General features: G+C 40.3%; 2 protein-coding genes across 3 annotated transcripts in view; both read left to right on the top strand.

The window, feature by feature from the left end:
* Window positions 1–8,044, top strand: part of LOC307029200 (uncharacterized protein) — a 26,672-nt gene extending 18,628 nt beyond the window's left edge. Inside the window, 7 exon segments of the mRNA XM_079664952.1 lie at window positions 675–753; window positions 756–921; window positions 1,139–1,306; window positions 1,626–1,754; window positions 2,149–2,491; window positions 2,953–3,670; window positions 4,616–8,044. Coding sequence (XP_079521078.1) covers window positions 675–753; window positions 756–921; window positions 1,139–1,306; window positions 1,626–1,754; window positions 2,149–2,491; window positions 2,953–3,670; window positions 4,616–4,651 — 1,639 coding nt within the window. The 3' untranslated portion in view covers window positions 4,652–8,044.
* A 1,510-nt stretch (window positions 8,045–9,554) lies between these two features.
* LOC307029199 (immunoglobulin-like domain-containing receptor 1) lies at window positions 9,555–16,212 on the top strand. 2 transcript variants are annotated; one of them, XM_079664951.1, is made up of 9 exons: window positions 9,555–9,905; window positions 10,064–10,118; window positions 10,744–10,914; window positions 11,870–12,019; window positions 12,263–12,382; window positions 12,564–12,710; window positions 13,363–13,482; window positions 13,611–13,786; window positions 14,308–16,212. In XM_079664951.1, exons 2-9 carry the CDS (start codon window positions 10,073–10,075, stop codon window positions 14,995–14,997), a joined length of 1,620 nt encoding a protein of 539 aa, XP_079521077.1. In that variant the 5' UTR covers window positions 9,555–9,905; window positions 10,064–10,072; the 3' UTR covers window positions 14,998–16,212. The 2 variants fall into 2 exon arrangements, with proteins under 2 accessions (XP_079521077.1, XP_079521076.1); XM_079664950.1 differs by lacking the exon at window positions 9,555–9,905 and having other exon boundaries at window positions 9,916–10,118.
* The last annotated feature ends 420 nt before the right edge of the window (window positions 16,213–16,632 follow it).

Genomic DNA, 16,632 nt, shown 5'->3' with positions numbered 1-16,632 from the left:
GTTATCTGTTCTACTTGCTGTGTAATTCACTCCAGCACTTGACTTCTCAAACACTTTGTTAAAATGTGTTAACTCATATCCTGGTTAGGATTACTTTAGTTCAGATATTATTGTATCAAGAGTAAGAGAAGAATTACAAATGATAAAATACACATATATTTCAACTATCTATCTGTCTCTCCCTTGTGTATTTTCCCATCCCAACATCCTATATATCACAGTAAAGGAACCAGTTATACCATTTCATTGGGCCTTTGAATGCCTTACATGCATTGAGGAAGAAATATGTTTCAACAGTTTTTTGTGGATACAATCTTGGTTAAGAACTTGGTTACCCTCTCTGGTTATCACAGAAATATAGCACACTGGTAAAACTAGCTACCAGAGGGTAAGAGATTGTAAAAAGGTTTATTTAGAATATATAATATTGCTGTTGACATTCAACACATTCATTTACATTTTCCCTTTGAATGACTTGCAATTAAGTAACATTGAAACATGGAGAACAATACTCCCAAAAATACTCACCATTTACAGCTCTTGAGGATCACTATTGCATATTACAAAACAATACATATATATGTTTTAGTTTTGTTCCAGAGGAAGCTGTTTAAATTCTCAAAAATAAACTCAAGGAAAGTCACTGCTGATTAGCTTATGTTATCATGACACAGACCAATATCTGATCAAACTGTCTGTGGTGGAGTTGCATTGTGTTGCATCCTGTTTTTAAATGTCTTGTATCTTAATATTCTGTGTTGTGTGTCCTTGCAGAGTGGGTGTTTGTGTCGGCGGTGGCGCTGGGCAGTCTCCTCTTCCTGCTGTTGGTCGGGGTTTGTTGGTGTCAGTGTTGTCCTCACTCCTGCTGCTGCTACGTCAGCTGCTGGTGCTGCCCCGACACGTGCTGCTGCCCAAGACACCGTCAGTATAAACACACACACACACACACACACACACACACACACACACACACACACACACACACACACACACACACACACACACACACACACACACACACACACACACACACACACACACACACACACACACACACTCATATGCTGGTGCAAAAGTGAATTGCAATACAAATATTGGAAAGATGTTTTTATGTGAACGCCATTGTTTGTTTTTGTAGTATATGAGGCAGGTAAGGGTATAAAGACGGGCACCTCCACCCCTCAGATGCCTGCCTACCCTCCATACTTTGTCACTGGTGTCCCGACGATGGTCCCAATCGCACCCCCTTCTCTGGTGGACAAGATGTCCTCTGTCCCCCCTTCGGATGGCAGCGTTCTTACAGCAAGTGAGGGCTTTCTCTTTATTAGCGAGTGAATCTGTGTTTTTACTATTATTATTATTACAGATAAACTTCATATAAAATGGATGCCTTAGTTTGTATACAAGTGTTATGAGGAATGTTCAATCCTGTTCTTATTTTATTGTGAGAATGTTGTAACTTGTGTGTGTTCTTATTTGACTGCATATTAACGATTGTACTCTCTAATTATGGCCAGAAACAATTGTAGTAGAATACAAATGTTGAAATAGTACTACAGTTACCCTCAATCCACAACAAACACATACAAAGACAGTTTCTCCATGCTGATGGTGTGTATCTTTAGTTCCGATGCACGCTGTCGGGTTTCCCTACCGCGGGCCTTCACCTCAGGATCAGGAATCTCTCAGGGTGCTTCAGTATGTAGAGAAACAACTAGCTCACTTCCACCCTGCCAGGTCCATCAGCCCCCAGTGTAAGCTCCATAAAGCCGTCCGTGGATTTTCTCTCTGACCATGTGGACTGCATCTTCTTTAGCATGGCGAGGCACTCAATAGAACATGCATGCTACACTATCTCTACTGTCAGTATTGTGTTTTTTAAAGCTCGCTTTGGCATGCCTCTCTGCACAAGCACTTGCTTATTCAATTTCCTGTAGTTCAGATATGTATATTTGCTTGCTTGCATGCCTACTCACCTGAAGAATGTTTAATCAACCCTTTCCAACAGGTAGTGTAATCGCTTGCAGATCTCAAATCTTTCTTTCTTCTATTGCAATATCTTATGATTGCCTTGCTTCCCTTAAAAAGTAATTTTATGTTTAATATTATTTCAATTATATTTATATATGTTTACTTTGACCTGACCAGCCTGTGGCCTGTCTGAGCTGAGCTCCCTCCACGAGGAAGACAGCGGCTTCCGCCAAACATACCGGAACGTCCAGAAGAAAGCTCTCCCCGCCATCCCGGACCACGACCCTCAGCCTGAGCCCCAGCGCTACCGTGACACCCGCAGCCCAGAGCCGCAGCGTTACCGTGACAACCCCTCCTCACCCCAACGACATCGTGATGACCCCGACGCAGAGCCCCGGCGCTGCCAGGAAGAGTCTCTCCCCCCGCGGCGGTACAGCGACGACCCCCCACCCTCACAATCACGCAGGCCCGGCCGACATCAACGGCAACAGGATCATAGCGAGGGAGACCACCACAACAGGTACAGATATGTGTAGACACATGTCTGTGAGCATTTAAAGTAAACTAACTTTACTTTAGAAGCAAGGCTTATTTGTTTTAACAAGACACTGCTTTGTTTGCTATTTGTGTCAGAGCATGATGGTGACCTAGACAGGAGAGAAAGATGTTAGACTTGTAGAGTCAGTTTTTATTGGACTTTGATGGTGATTATTTTAAATTAAGTGTTTGTCCTGCCAAAAATACACAATCAGTGACTCTGTTATTTGAATACATGGCATTCTCCAGGGGAAGAACATGGTGTTTAAGCCTTGAGGGTTACTGTTTAAAGCCAACTGTAACCTATTTACTTAAGCAGTGTAAAAACAGATTCTTTATGTATTTATTTACATACACAATATTTAAAAGCTTGCTGACCTTCTCTTTATCTTTTTTTCCCATGTCACCTCTCTCACCCTGTCGGCCTCTTGTTGTTTTTTGCAGGTGGAACCCGCGTTCAGAGCATCTACACAGAAAGTCGTACCGTACTGCGGGACGGACCGGCTCTCTGGATGAGCTGGAGGAGTTTGCTGCAGGTTACAAGCACAAAGAAGGAAGGGGGGAACAGAAAAGGGAAGACAGCCGAAGAGACTATGAGATGGAGCTTCACGAGTTCAGTCGATATCCTTCCTATCGTAACGGTCCACCGCAGCATTATCACAATGAAGAAAATGAGTTTGGAGACAACAGTGATCCTGAAGAGAACCACAGACGAAACATAAGCCCACTCCACTCGCCCACGGAGAGGAGGGGCACCTGGGACAGCGAGCGTCCTGCCCCACCTCCTCCCAGAGTCAGTCCTCCATCGACCTCTTCTCAAGAGAAGGACTACGATAGCACGTTCCTGAACAGCCTGCTTGACCGTAAGGCTCAGCTGCGAGGGGTCAGCCAGGGGAAGGGTGGGGCCCGGGGGGAGGAGGATTCAGACACACCCTCCAAAGGTAGCTCGAAAAAGAGCAGCGGGGACTCCAGTCGACACTGCAGCCGCTCGCCCAGTAACAGGCCTGAGGCAGATTCACTGTCTCCTTGCTCAGACACAGAGAGAAGCAGGACTGAGAGGCCGTCCCCGCGCCCCCCGCCGTTGAGCCCTCGCCCCTCTCAGTCTCCGGCTAACTCGCTGCCGGGCCACAGAGAGGAGCCCAGAGACAAGACCCGGAAAACGGTGTGTTACATAAAGCCTTCTATTATGAGTGTGAGGGGGGGTAGGCTAGCATCTTTTCTGCTTATTGGAAACTATTATTTCTAGGTGTGTTATTGATGAAAATGTTAACACTAGGCTAACAGAAAAGTGTTTAACACTCAATGTTGTATTTCCAAAACCTGCTCTCTGTTCGGAGGAAAGAGGGGTTACATTTAGTACCTGTACAATACAGCCAGGTGGCAAAAGGTCACAGCATGGGGGATAGAACTCTCTGATGGACGGTTTAGGAACGATATAAAGAAGACATTACATATGTCAGACATGTCAAGTAAGTGTTGTTGTTGTTGTTGTACCTTTGACAGGTCAGGTTCAGATGCTACCACAGTGAAAACTAGGTAGAATACTCTGTTCTGTATCCCACTACTTTCCATAACAATCATAACTGGTTGTCTCCATGCTGACAAACCTGGGTCAAAATGATGTTCAACGTCAAATACACTGTGTACAAAAGATATAATGGCTTTAAGGGGCCACAACCAAATCTTTCCACAATTACAAAAACAGTTGAATTGAAGTTTGTCCCAGGTTCACCAGAATAACGCTGTTTGGCTAATGTTTACTTTTTTTACGCTGAAATCTAATCGGAGAGGGGTGTAGTGCGGCTTTGGGTGAACTACCAGCGGAGGCCAATCCTCCTGCGACCAAAACGTTTGGGATAAATATACTTTTTGCATCACAGTTTGGTGAGAGAGTACCTGCTGCCAATCTGCAAACTGATGACCTTGGTTGCATGTAAAACACATGAAAATGCCTCCCAGCCGCAACAAATAAATACATTTGGTGGCTCGCCGCATATCACCGCTCCCCGATAGACATTTTGCAATTACTCATTCCATTGAAAATGTCATGTTCATATTTAGTTGTGAACTCTGCTCTTGTGTTAATCTCTGTCTCTGTCCTCAGCAGGGCACTCTCCTCAGCCGGGACTCCCTCATCGTCTGACGGACTGAGAGCCACACAAGCTGAATGCTCAGCACAGACTCTACGGGAGCCGCGTGTCAGCTGATGGGAGACAGAAATGATTTGGATTGCATAAAAAATCCAAATGACAGTGAGGGAAAGCTGGATCAGCACTGGTAAATGAACAAATGGACAACAGACACACTTTTACCATGGAGACGGTCACTGGGGTTTCTGCCTGTGACGTCGCTGAATGATGAAGTCATCCCCGTTCAGTTTGTGTCACCGGCTGCCTCATATACATCTCAGCTGAGCTAACATTGTACACATGCAGGCCGGGGGTGTGACCTGGACTGTCCGTCCCTGCAGGACGCTGTTGGTCTCCTGCCGTCCCTTTAGAGAAGTCTTGCTTTACGCTCATGCACAATGACTGCATTCATTTCCACTTGATGAGCTATCGCCTTTAAATAAGCCCAGTTGTAGAAAAAGGGTTTATGACAACAGCATTATTGTAAAGGAAATACTGCAGCTTCAGCTAAGTGACAACACACACTCTGTCATTCACTAACATGTTCAGGAACTACAGCATCTAACTCAATGTATTTTAATGTTATGTTAACTAAAAGTGGAAGTTGTAACTAATATTACCAAAGGCTTATATCATGTGTATCTACAGAGTGGCTCCGGAGACTAATGTAAAAACCTCAAAGAAGCGTTTGAGTTTGTTCTATTAATGCGAAAGGCCTGATGGGAATTGCTAAGCAACAAACAGCAGACAGACACTGTTAGCATCTACTTGGTGAACACAGTGGAGAGCTTATCAGCTAAAGAGCCAGGTATTCCTCAGAGTTAAAAGAGAGTGAATATTGAACTTAAATTGATGAGCTGGACACAAATACTCGACCAAATATCTTATCATGTTGCTCTGTGTCTGCTGGATGTGTACATAGCAAATCAACACTAAATAATTTGCCATAACTACTTCATAATTGGATGATGTGCCAACGTACAGCTTCATTTATGGCCCCCATGTGGCCAAAATATTAATTATGTTTCCTTTATTTAACTTATTTTGTCATTCACAGGGTTTCCCTCAGATTCTTAGAAACTCTTATAATGCTTTTAATCCATTCTGCAACATAAGGCTTTAATTGGTGGTAAAATGCCCAACATTGCAATTTGAAATGTAAAAATAATTGACTGAATGCCTTTCACGTTAACGTCTAGGTATTGTAGACTAGGCGCTTTGTGTTTAATGCAGGAAATGTTTTAAATACTACACACTGGTTATCAAGGCAGTGTTATCCAACATGCAGAGTTGTTGTTAAGTTGCTTTGACATTTAATAACAAGTGGCATTCAAGTCTTTAATCTATTTTTAAATTAGATGGTTTAATGTCACAATGTAACATTTACCAGCTAAACATCCATAACGTTTTTATTTCTGTACATTTCAAAAAAGTTTTCAAAGCAACAGAAACAGGTCTGAAGAGGCCAAACAACGGGAGTGCCAATCGTGACAGTTTTAAGTTTAATCACTAAAAAGTACTAAATGAATCCGGTTATAGACTAAACCAGCACTAAACCTGCTGACTGAACCAGTGCTACCCAGCAGTTGCCTGCAGGTTATTAATTTAAATCATTACTCATGAGGCACCTTGTATTAAAACTGGCTGAGTTGCACAAAGTAAAGGAACTAAAACCTGATTAAATGTTTTTTTAAAACCTTAAAGGCATTGCAGTCCCACCTGCCTTTTTAAAATATGTTTGTACTACAGCAAATTGGACATACTTATGTGTGCTGTGATATGGTCAATGTAATTTGAAAATAATAATGTTTGTTTAAACTTTCCAGTGCGACTGTGTACATAACATGAAGTGCCGCGGCTTGATAAGTGTAATTCAGCCTTTTCTCATCAACAGACACTCACAAGCATGCATGTACAACACACACAGTAGCACACTGATTTTTACTTATGTTGTTCTAACATTACACCAAACAGTATTTCTTTATTTCTGCCTCTGTGTCTAAAACAGGTGTTTACGTTTTCTTCCATCGTGTTTTCTACTGTCTGGTACTGGTGTGTGTGTGTGTGTGTGTGTGTGTGTGTGTGTGTGTGTGTGTGTGTGTGTGTGTGTGTGTGTGTGTGTGTGTGTGTGTGTGTGTGTGTGTGTGTGTGTGTGTGTGTGTGTGTGTGTGTGTGTGTGTGTGTGTGTGTGTGTGTGTGTGTGTGTGTGTGTGTGTGTGTGTGTGTGTGTGTGTGTGTGTGTGTGTGAGAGAGAGAGAGAGAGAGAGAGAGAGATACTTTTCTGTAAAGGAGACCATGTGTAATTGAGTATGACTCATGTCTTTGTTCATTGTTGAAATCGCAGACGGCCTGTCTTTTTCACAATGGTTTTGTCTTCCACATAAACAATATGTTATGAAACTTTTGTGTATTAAGTCATTTTGTATTGGCATTACAAAAACTTAAAAACAATTGTTTATCTCGGTAAATAGGTTGAGCAGAAATAATGGATGTTTTCAACTGATTAAGTTCAAGATATGATGGTCTATTGAAGTACAACCATTTATTGTACTTCTTTAGTATTTCTGATAATAGTTGCTTTGTAGTTATTATGAACATAAATAATACATTACTTCAAATGTAAATTCCTAACAATATATAACATAAAACCTGCCTTATTTGAATCAACAAAAAACAGAAATCAATTGTTCTCAAGCTACGAATGTAATGGGGTTATAAATTAAGGTTTTATAAAGAAACATTTGAAATTCAAATGAACTAAATTGGTGACAACATTCTTTTACTGGACATCTTCATTTGCTAATAATACTAATCGACTTCTACCTGATATTAACTGAAGAGCAGGACTACTTTTAATTTAGTGCTTTTACTTAGTTGTAGAAAATGTTTCTTCTACCACTCCATGGATGATTAGATAATAAAACACTGCACAAAATGATATTTCCATGACACGCACAGAAACAGGCTTTTGGTTTTGTGTTTGTCCTGTGAGAGAGAGACGTGGGTTTGATGATGTATGTTTGTGATGGGAGAGATTGGTTAAGACCACTCACAGCTGGAGAGTATGTCAGGAATGTTGTTGAGAAACTTCCTCCTTCACAGAGACATTAGCAGGAAAATGACATCACCATTCACCGTGCAGTAGCAGGATTGTTTTTATATGTGCTCCGCTTGCTGGTTTAAGTCAGGCCGGAATGTTGGATACCAACCAGAATTTAGCAAAACCTTTGAAATAAAACATGATGGCATTTGGTTGGCTGCTTTTAATAAATAACACCTATGATGTTACTCATGTACGCTCATTAAGTCATAAACATATATGCATATAGAAAAATGCTCAGGATTTGAAAACAACTTAAATAGAGTGGAGGAATCGTACTCTGATGTTTTAGTGTGATATAAGTTGCAATACCAAAAGTACAAGAGTAATTTATCATGCAGAATTGTATGTGTACATATATATATATATATATATATATATATATACATACATATTGTACTTTGTTCATTGTTATAACTTGACAGTCCTTTTCATTTTGAAATGTACGTTCATAGAGTTGATATGGCTTCAGGCAGATTATATATATATAGTTTCAAATGAACTGGCATACTGATAGGCACATGTAATGCAACATCCTGTTTTCGGTGTAGGTGAATCAATTACACGTTTTCATCTCTACTATACTGAATTAATATAGTGCATAAAAAGGGTGCAATGGTGTTTTCACATTAAGGCCACAGCAGAAAGGGGATCTTTGGCAGGAGTTTTTCTGAAGGCCTGCAGGTGCACTGTGGGTGTGCTTACAGGGAAAACATTTTGTTAAAATGAAGGACTTGGAAAGCACTTCAGACACACAGAGGTCCCATTCATATGCAGATTTGGCCTCAGATGTCTATGAAGGAGGAAACGTTCTGAAAGCATGTCTCTCCAGGAAATGAAAAGCTTTGTTTCCTAGTTTAAACTCTAGAGATTCCAACAGTCTAACAGAAAACACTCAGTAACAAATGTCACTCACATAAAAACAAGTTTAGGCTGACCTCTAGTGGTTTTTGTTAAGAGTTACATCTAAACGTTAAACGAAAGTACAGCATCTGTGGTGTCAAATAGTAACTAAGGAATATAATCAAAACGTTTTTTCTTCCTATGAAATAATATCACCACATTTCCCACCACGTTGTTGTGCTCATATTTGTCATGTTAACTTTAAGTGCAAGTCATGTCATTTTCACAATAATAATTTCATATAACTGTAACCGGCTGTGTCTGACTCTGCGTTGTGTTGTGTAGAAAGACGACGACCCAGACGTGTAGCTTCATTCAGGATGTACATTTATTTTCACTCCTGACGAAACAGCGACAGAAAGAAAACATTTCTCCAGTCAGTACTCTCTTTAACGTGCCCCTCTCCCACAGAGATCAGTATCAAAAGGGCTAACGTAAAAAGTAACACAACATACCTGACGAAACAGCGACAGAAAGAAAACATTTCTCCAGTCAGTACTCTCTTTAACGTGCCCCTATACAAATTAAACAACACAGAAATACATTGTGAACACCCGTGAGACACTACAACAAAAATAAGTAATAAAAAGTAACTTAAATTGCATAAAGTCGACACTAAAACACGGAAATTGCTTCTGGCTGAAGAGCCGCCTACCTCTCCCACAGAGATCAGTATCAAAAGGGGAGAACGATGCATGAACCCCGCGAAAAAAAGGGGAACAGTGTCACATACATAAGGAACGTAGGGGTACACGCTAAAATTATAGTTCCACATACTGATGTGAGTCCTACTGCGTCAGGTATTAACACAAGATGAAACAAGAATAAACACAGATTTTGTGTAATTATATAGACATATTTACATAATATATTATATACAAATGAGACATAACTGTCCCTGTTACATAACATTGGCTTTTGATTGCAATTAAAGGTTAAAAGTGAATGAATCCTAATATATGATGATATCTTTGTGTCTTGTTTGATGTAAAGTACATGTCCATTGGTCAATATGACATGCCATGAATCAGCTTTGGGAATTAAGATGCTCTTAGGATGAAGGGCATCTCCAATGTGTTTTTATTATGTACCTGTAGACGAATGAAGTATAAATAAAGAGATACACGTGACTTCTTTACAAATAGCTATAAGAAGGATACACTGCTGTGTTGTTTTTTTTAGGGGGGAGACTTCGGTGCATATGTTTACGTCACAGGATGAATTCACCTGTTTCGGGGTGTGGCCAGAGGTGACTGCAGGCTCAGGTATTAACCGCAAAAACACACTGATCAGGACGATACAATGAGCAGCTGTGTGTAACGCTTCGATTAGATTATAAGTCTATTTTTAGTTTTTTGATCCCTTCTTTTATTGATTTATTTATTTTTCATCCGAGGTGTTTTATTTCCAATTTTCTTCACAGTGTGTCACCATGCGGAGATTAGCGGCTGCGGTCATCCTGCTGTCGCTTCTCAAAGGTAATTGTCATTAATGAAAAGTTAGCCTCGTGCTCTCGACTGAACCTGCTAATGAATTGGATGTTTGTCAAAATATCAAATTAAACTTACTAAACTATCTGTCGCATAATTTTGTTTGTCGTAAAGACAATCGGCCTGACTCTAACGAAGGTCTATTTTGGGGATAGAGAAAGCCCTATTGTGCTCATTTTATATTTCATAAATGTTGTTTTTATTTTTTATTTGGATAATTACTCTGGTATATACGTTTATGAACTGTAACCTAGATGATTTTCCAGCTAATGTTCTGAGACCTGTCCACATTTAGGGTCAGATTAACCTAACAGGTTTCATTCCAGCTCCTTAATGTTTGGCTGGTAGTTTCACAGTAAGCCATTTCCTGTGCCTTTGTTCGTGTCACCTGTTTTTCTGGTTCTGCCACTGTGTAAAAAAACACCTCAGTAGATAGAAACCCTCTCAAACATTGTTTCTGTCTGACCACACAATGTCCTACTTGACTTTTGGCAACTCTAGCCTACTGTAGGCTCACAATGTCCAGCTTATTTGATAGAGATAGCGTTATACATTCTTACACAAATACCTAAACTACTGTGCGTAATCATCTGTTGTGTGTGTCTCCCTGCAGTTTCGGTGTGTATTCAGGTGAATGTTCCTGAGCAGGACCGCAGCACAACCCTGTTTGCCTCAGTGACCCTTCGCTGTGACTACTCCACCTCTGCTAACCTCCAGGATGTGCTGCTCACCTGGAGGTTCAAGTCCTTCTGCAAGGACCCCGTGCTGGATTACTACTCCACAGGTAACACAACCTGCACTCCATGTACAACACACGTCTCAGAGGCAGGGCCGCCGCCAGGGATTTTGGGCCCCATGAAAAGATAATCACATTGGTTACTTAAGCATTTTTTTCTTAATGTTCTAAAATAGTTTGGGCCTATGTCAGTCACGGGCCCTTAGAATCGTCCTAACTTTTCACCCCCTTACGGCGCCCCTGCTCAGAGGGTACACTATTCTCACTGAGCTGCTGAATGGAAACAGAGCCCTCATGTTTATATAAATAGTCTTATATTCTCTCTGAATATTCATCAATCCCACAGCGAAAAACCTCATCAATGGGGTATTTATTTCAGTTACTATGAATTAAAGTAGTGTAGTTGAAGGCTGCAACTATCCCATTATTAAGCAAATTGTCATGTGTGCATTTGTTTGCACTGCTCTGCACATTTGTACTATTTATTTAATAGTTGTCATGTACTTTTTTACATATGTTTTATATATTTCGAATCTATATGTCTTACTTTTTACTCTAATCTTTTAGAGAAATCTTAATGGGTAGGCCATGCTGAACTGCACTACACGTCATGGTCGTACGACAAATACTCTTTTTTTGATTCAGCACTTTTTAAACAATGTAATAAAAGTGCTTCACTGGGTTGACTGGAACAATACCATTTCTGGATAGCAATGGGAAAAAAACAGACAATTACAATAGTAAAACATGACAATAAAATACCCTAAAGTGATTAAAAAATAATTAAAAGCAATAACAGATAAGACATGTTGGAAATTTTAATGATGGGCTCACATTGATAATACATATTTATGTTAAAAGACACATAAAATCCTTGACTTGAGATGTGGGGATTTTTTCTTTGTTAAAGACTTACTTTCTGGGCCCCATGGATTTCTACTAACTCATCCATCCAGTATTTGTAGAGATTGTTTTAATGTAAACTTTGCTTCTTGTTTTGCAGCGTACCAAGCCGCACTACAGTTAGGACAGGACCCTTCAAATGACTGTCCTGACCGCCAGCGGACAGTCCGCACAGTGATACAGAAGAAAGGCAGCAATGAACCCACGCTGGGACCCGAATATCGGGAACGCAGGATCACCATCCAAAACAGTGAGTTTATTCAAATACTATCGGCACCAGGCTCACCCTATTTGTGAGGGCGATTAAAATAAAACTATCAGTGTCTTAATAACTCTATTTTAATTAACTAATCCACATTTTTGGGTTTCATAGTTTTTCTAAGAGAAATCACAAACGATATGTTCGGTGAAGTAATGACAGGCCATGTTAACTATTTGTTTCAGAGTTGCTGACCATTGTTTGATGTGTGTCGCTGTGTGTGTTTTTGTACAGAGGCAGACTTGGTGATCACTGAGGTGATGTGGTGGGACAACGGTGTGTACTATTGCTCTGTCGACGCCTCGGGAGACACTTCAGGAGACTCTGACAAAGAAGTCAAACTCATTGTTTACCGTAAGAAACGGAAAGAAACATTTTTGTCAAAGATATACTCACAGATTTTATTGTAGCCCCAAATGGTGAATTTCCATAGCGTTTACTCTTGATTTTTAAACCTAAATGTTTCCAATAGGAAATTGAACAAAATCATGGACATATCTATTAACAAGATGTGCCTCTTTCTCTCCTGTCTCAGACTGGTTGACAGTGCTGCTCATCGTCATCGGAGCCCTCCTCCTCATCCTCCTCTTCTGTATCTGCTGCTGCCAGTGCTGCCCTCAGAGATGCTGCTGCTATATCCGCTGTCCCTGCTGCCCGGAGCAATGCTGCTGCCCTGAAAAAGGTAGAAAGCAGAGCTCCATTTAGAAAAATACATGGAAAAAGAATAGTTAATTTTAAGAAATATTGGAAAATACAAGTTAAAATGAAGATGTTTGAAATGTGTAAAAAATAATATGAGTAAATGGTTGAAAAATATATAACAAAAATGTAAAAAATTAAATAAAAAAAGAATACAACCAAATTGAAACGAATAATATAAGTAAACTTGGAAAAATAGGTAAAAACAGTACGGAAACTGTCAAATTAAAATGTTTGAGTGAGTCTGAAAAAATAAATATATGTAAAATGTCACAAGAACTTCCCAAAAATATTAAATAAAATGCCCAAAAATACAGTTTGATGGACTGTATATACAATGTTCAATGTATGTCCCCAATCACTTTATGTCCAATTATCTAAAGAAGGTATCCACTCATGGTTAGGAGAAATGGTCATAAACTCTACAGTGTACAGCCCAAATGGGTGTGAGTATCGTTTTAAAAGAGATTTTTCTTAAACGTATTCCTGCAACTAGGATTTATACTGTATATATATACTATACACTCAGAAAGCTTTGTATGAGCTTTGGAAATCAGCATCAGTGGCAAAAGTATGTGTGCTTAGTGAACATCTGCCTGTATTGATGAATATTAAAGCATGTGCTCTTGTTTCAGCGGTGATGCAACATCGTATGATGAAGGACGCTCAGAGGGCCATGGCTCCCTGGATGGGAGGGCAGCCGTTATATGGACAGATGAGTAATGGATCCCAGATGAACCCACTGCTCTACGCCGGTACACACACACAACACACACCACACAACACATGTGCTACGCAACTAATCCTTATTAATATTCTAGATATATATTCATTCATACGTGTCTCCGAATAAAATAAATTGTAAATGTTTTCTTCCCTCTAGGATCTGTTTCAGGGAAGAGCATCCCGATGAAGTCCATGCCCCTCCCCCCTCCCAATTCTTCAGCCTACAGCATGCCCCCTCCTCCCAGTGCTCATGGCACGCACACCCCTAATCACATGCTGGATTACCTGGAAGGCCAGGTGAGGGGGATGGACATGGCCAGCCCTCTGATGCAGGTAACCGCTCTTGTTCTCAAATGTGTTAATGTTAACAGAGGAGCATCGGATTATTTTGTCAACTCTTTATATTTAATGTTTTCAAATGCCATTTTCTTAATGTCTTTCATTTTTTTTAAAGCACCTTGAATTGCAAGGTATTGAAAGTTGCTATATAAATAAATTTGCCTTGCCTAAAACAGTAATGGCTACGATTCCTGTTTACATTACTTTAGTCTTTATTCTAGTATTAAACGTTTCCTTTCATGGTTAATTGCAATTAATTACTGATGAAAGAAAGCAGTTAATGCTGATTGTGTTATCACCTAGATGTCTAGCTTTGCCTTTTGAAAACTGCTTGAAATTGGACAAGTATCTGAGTCATTTTTCCTTAATTTGGACTTGAAGGTGTTACAAACGTAGAACTCTACTCTGTGCCACTGTGTGTGTGCCATGAGTAGTTGGTCTGGTTTTGATCACACAGAAATAGTTTTTTAATCAGAACTTAATTTTGCTTCTCTGTTTCTCTTTCTTTCCATCAGTCCCAGCCTCCTCCACAGCACATGCCCCCACCTCACATGCAGCACATGCCCCCACCTCACATGATGCAGCAGATGCCCCCACCTCACATGATGCAGCAGATGCCCCCACCTCACATGCAGCAGATGCCGCCTCCCCAGCACATGTCCCAGCATGTCCCATTTTCCCCTGGCCCTCCCAGCATGATCTCTGCTCTGGATGATGGCCCAACAGAGCGCCGTGTCATCACACTTCCACCAATAAGAGAGCAGCCATCAGCTAGAACTGCACCCCCTGCACCAAGGACTCGGCCCCCCAGCTCCAGCGAGAGCAGCCGCAGCGGCTTCGGCCGAGGACCGGTGGGCAGGCGTAACGTCTCCCCTGCCCCGTCCAGAGGGATTCCCAGGAGCTACAGTGAGGAGTCCCTAGACGGGAACAGGCGCAGCGGTCCAAAAGGGGGCATGGTGCCCCGCTCCCGCTCCAGAGACGACCTGTTTGACAACAGGTCCAGAGGAAACCACTCTCCTCCAGCATCACGGCACTCCAGAAGAGGGTCCTCGAGCTCGGATGATGAGGGCAGCAGCAGGAGAGGAGGAGGGAGGAGAGGAGGTGGAGGCTGGGTCGACCAACCCCCAAGCTACAGCGAGTACGAACCTGGAAAGAAACCAGGAGCACGGAGGAATGAACACTACTCTAGACGCACAATGCTTTAGTTGTAGACAGTGACACACACCAACGCACTTACGTCAAGACAAACGCGCACACCTTGAAACACGTGATTATATAAAACAAGTGATGCGGGTGAAGTGAATCTAAAGTTAGTATGTCTCTCTCAGGGCAAGAGTTCTCAGGGCACCAGTATCGTCATCTGAAAGCTGCAGCTGTGAAAAGCCCTGTGACCTCTGCCCCAGAGAACATGCACACCTCCCTAAAACCTGGAGCCTTGTTTTTTGGCTACTGGTAAACTTTGTAATGCCAATATTTTAATGTTTTTAAAATGATTCATGAACCAACTCAACCAAAGTTGGCAGAAGGAATTATATAATGTGAATATTCCTCAGGTGTGCAGGAGGTAAAGCAAATGTAAGATGTAGGAAGAAAACCTAAATGATACCCATATGATTGGTTTGCGTTTTTAGATATTGATGTAAGAAAACTGCAAAAGTCTTCTAATAGAGCTATTTTGGAGATAATATTTCCCTCTGCTGGTTCATTGTTTTATTAAGATTTGAAATAATGCCTCCTGTTTGATAGTTTTATTTGGCTTTTCATGTTTTTCTCTCGTAACCTTATTTGTTTGGCAGTCATACAGTTGATTCTTATGTTTTAATGACACCATAAAACATTAAGTGCCGAATAAATTACTCGAATGGCCAGTATATTAAGACATATTACAAGTTTAATGTTTGTAAATAGTAATATTTTACATCACTTGGATTTCTTGAAGTGTATTTGTTATGCTAATGTTTTGAAGGAAAAGGTGGATGCAGTTAGACTCTGGTCAGATAATAATTGTGATTTTTAACCCTTTTGTACATATGACGAATGAAGTATTTACACTTTCTTATGAATAACTGTAAACACTTTGTAAATAAGTAATGTACATGTTGTTGACAGAAAGTTATGTCAACAATGTTACAGGCACAAAAAGTGTATATTTTCTTTTTAAGTGAAGCACAATAGGAACATGTGACACAGTATTTGTTGGTGTACAGTTTGGGAAATGTACCTAGTTTATTTTCTACCTTTTGCTTTAAACATGATCCATCAGAGATACAACAGAAATACGTTAATCGTGGAATTACAATGGTTGACTCTCCCATTTATGTTTTTTAAGTTTTTTTTATTTCACTTAAGTTTTTTACACTGTACAGTCAGTTTCTGTTATCAACATTGAAAATAAACTGTTTATCCTCTGCGTAAAACAAGATTGTCTATTTTTCTAATTCACCTTTGAACTTGTATTTGTAGATGCATGACAAAAGTTACATTATAGAAAACATTAACAATGCATAATGAAGAAAAAAAGGTATTCTTGTATATTCTGAGGCACTAAGGCAATTTGAAATAAAATATTTTGTATTCTATGTATTTAAGAAAGTGAAGGCTATATTTGTATATCACAACCGTGTATGTTTTGAAGAGGGTTATTTTTAGATGTATTTAAAAGATCTTCCGAAAGTCTACTTTAGTTCTCTAGTGAAAGAATTACATTGGTCAGGTGGTTTGATTAGAACTCTTCTAGATTATACAAGTTATTTAATTGTATTGCACTGGATTAGCTTCAGGTGGATGTATCCTACATAATAAACAGGAAACTTAGTGTATACTGTGTTTTTCTAAACAAA

The sequence above is a fragment of the Notothenia rossii genome, assembly GCF_949606895.1.
Source record: "Notothenia rossii genome assembly, chromosome: 2".
NCBI lineage: Eukaryota > Metazoa > Chordata > Actinopteri > Perciformes > Nototheniidae > Notothenia > Notothenia rossii.
This window is presented reverse-complemented; position numbering and strand designations above follow the sequence as displayed.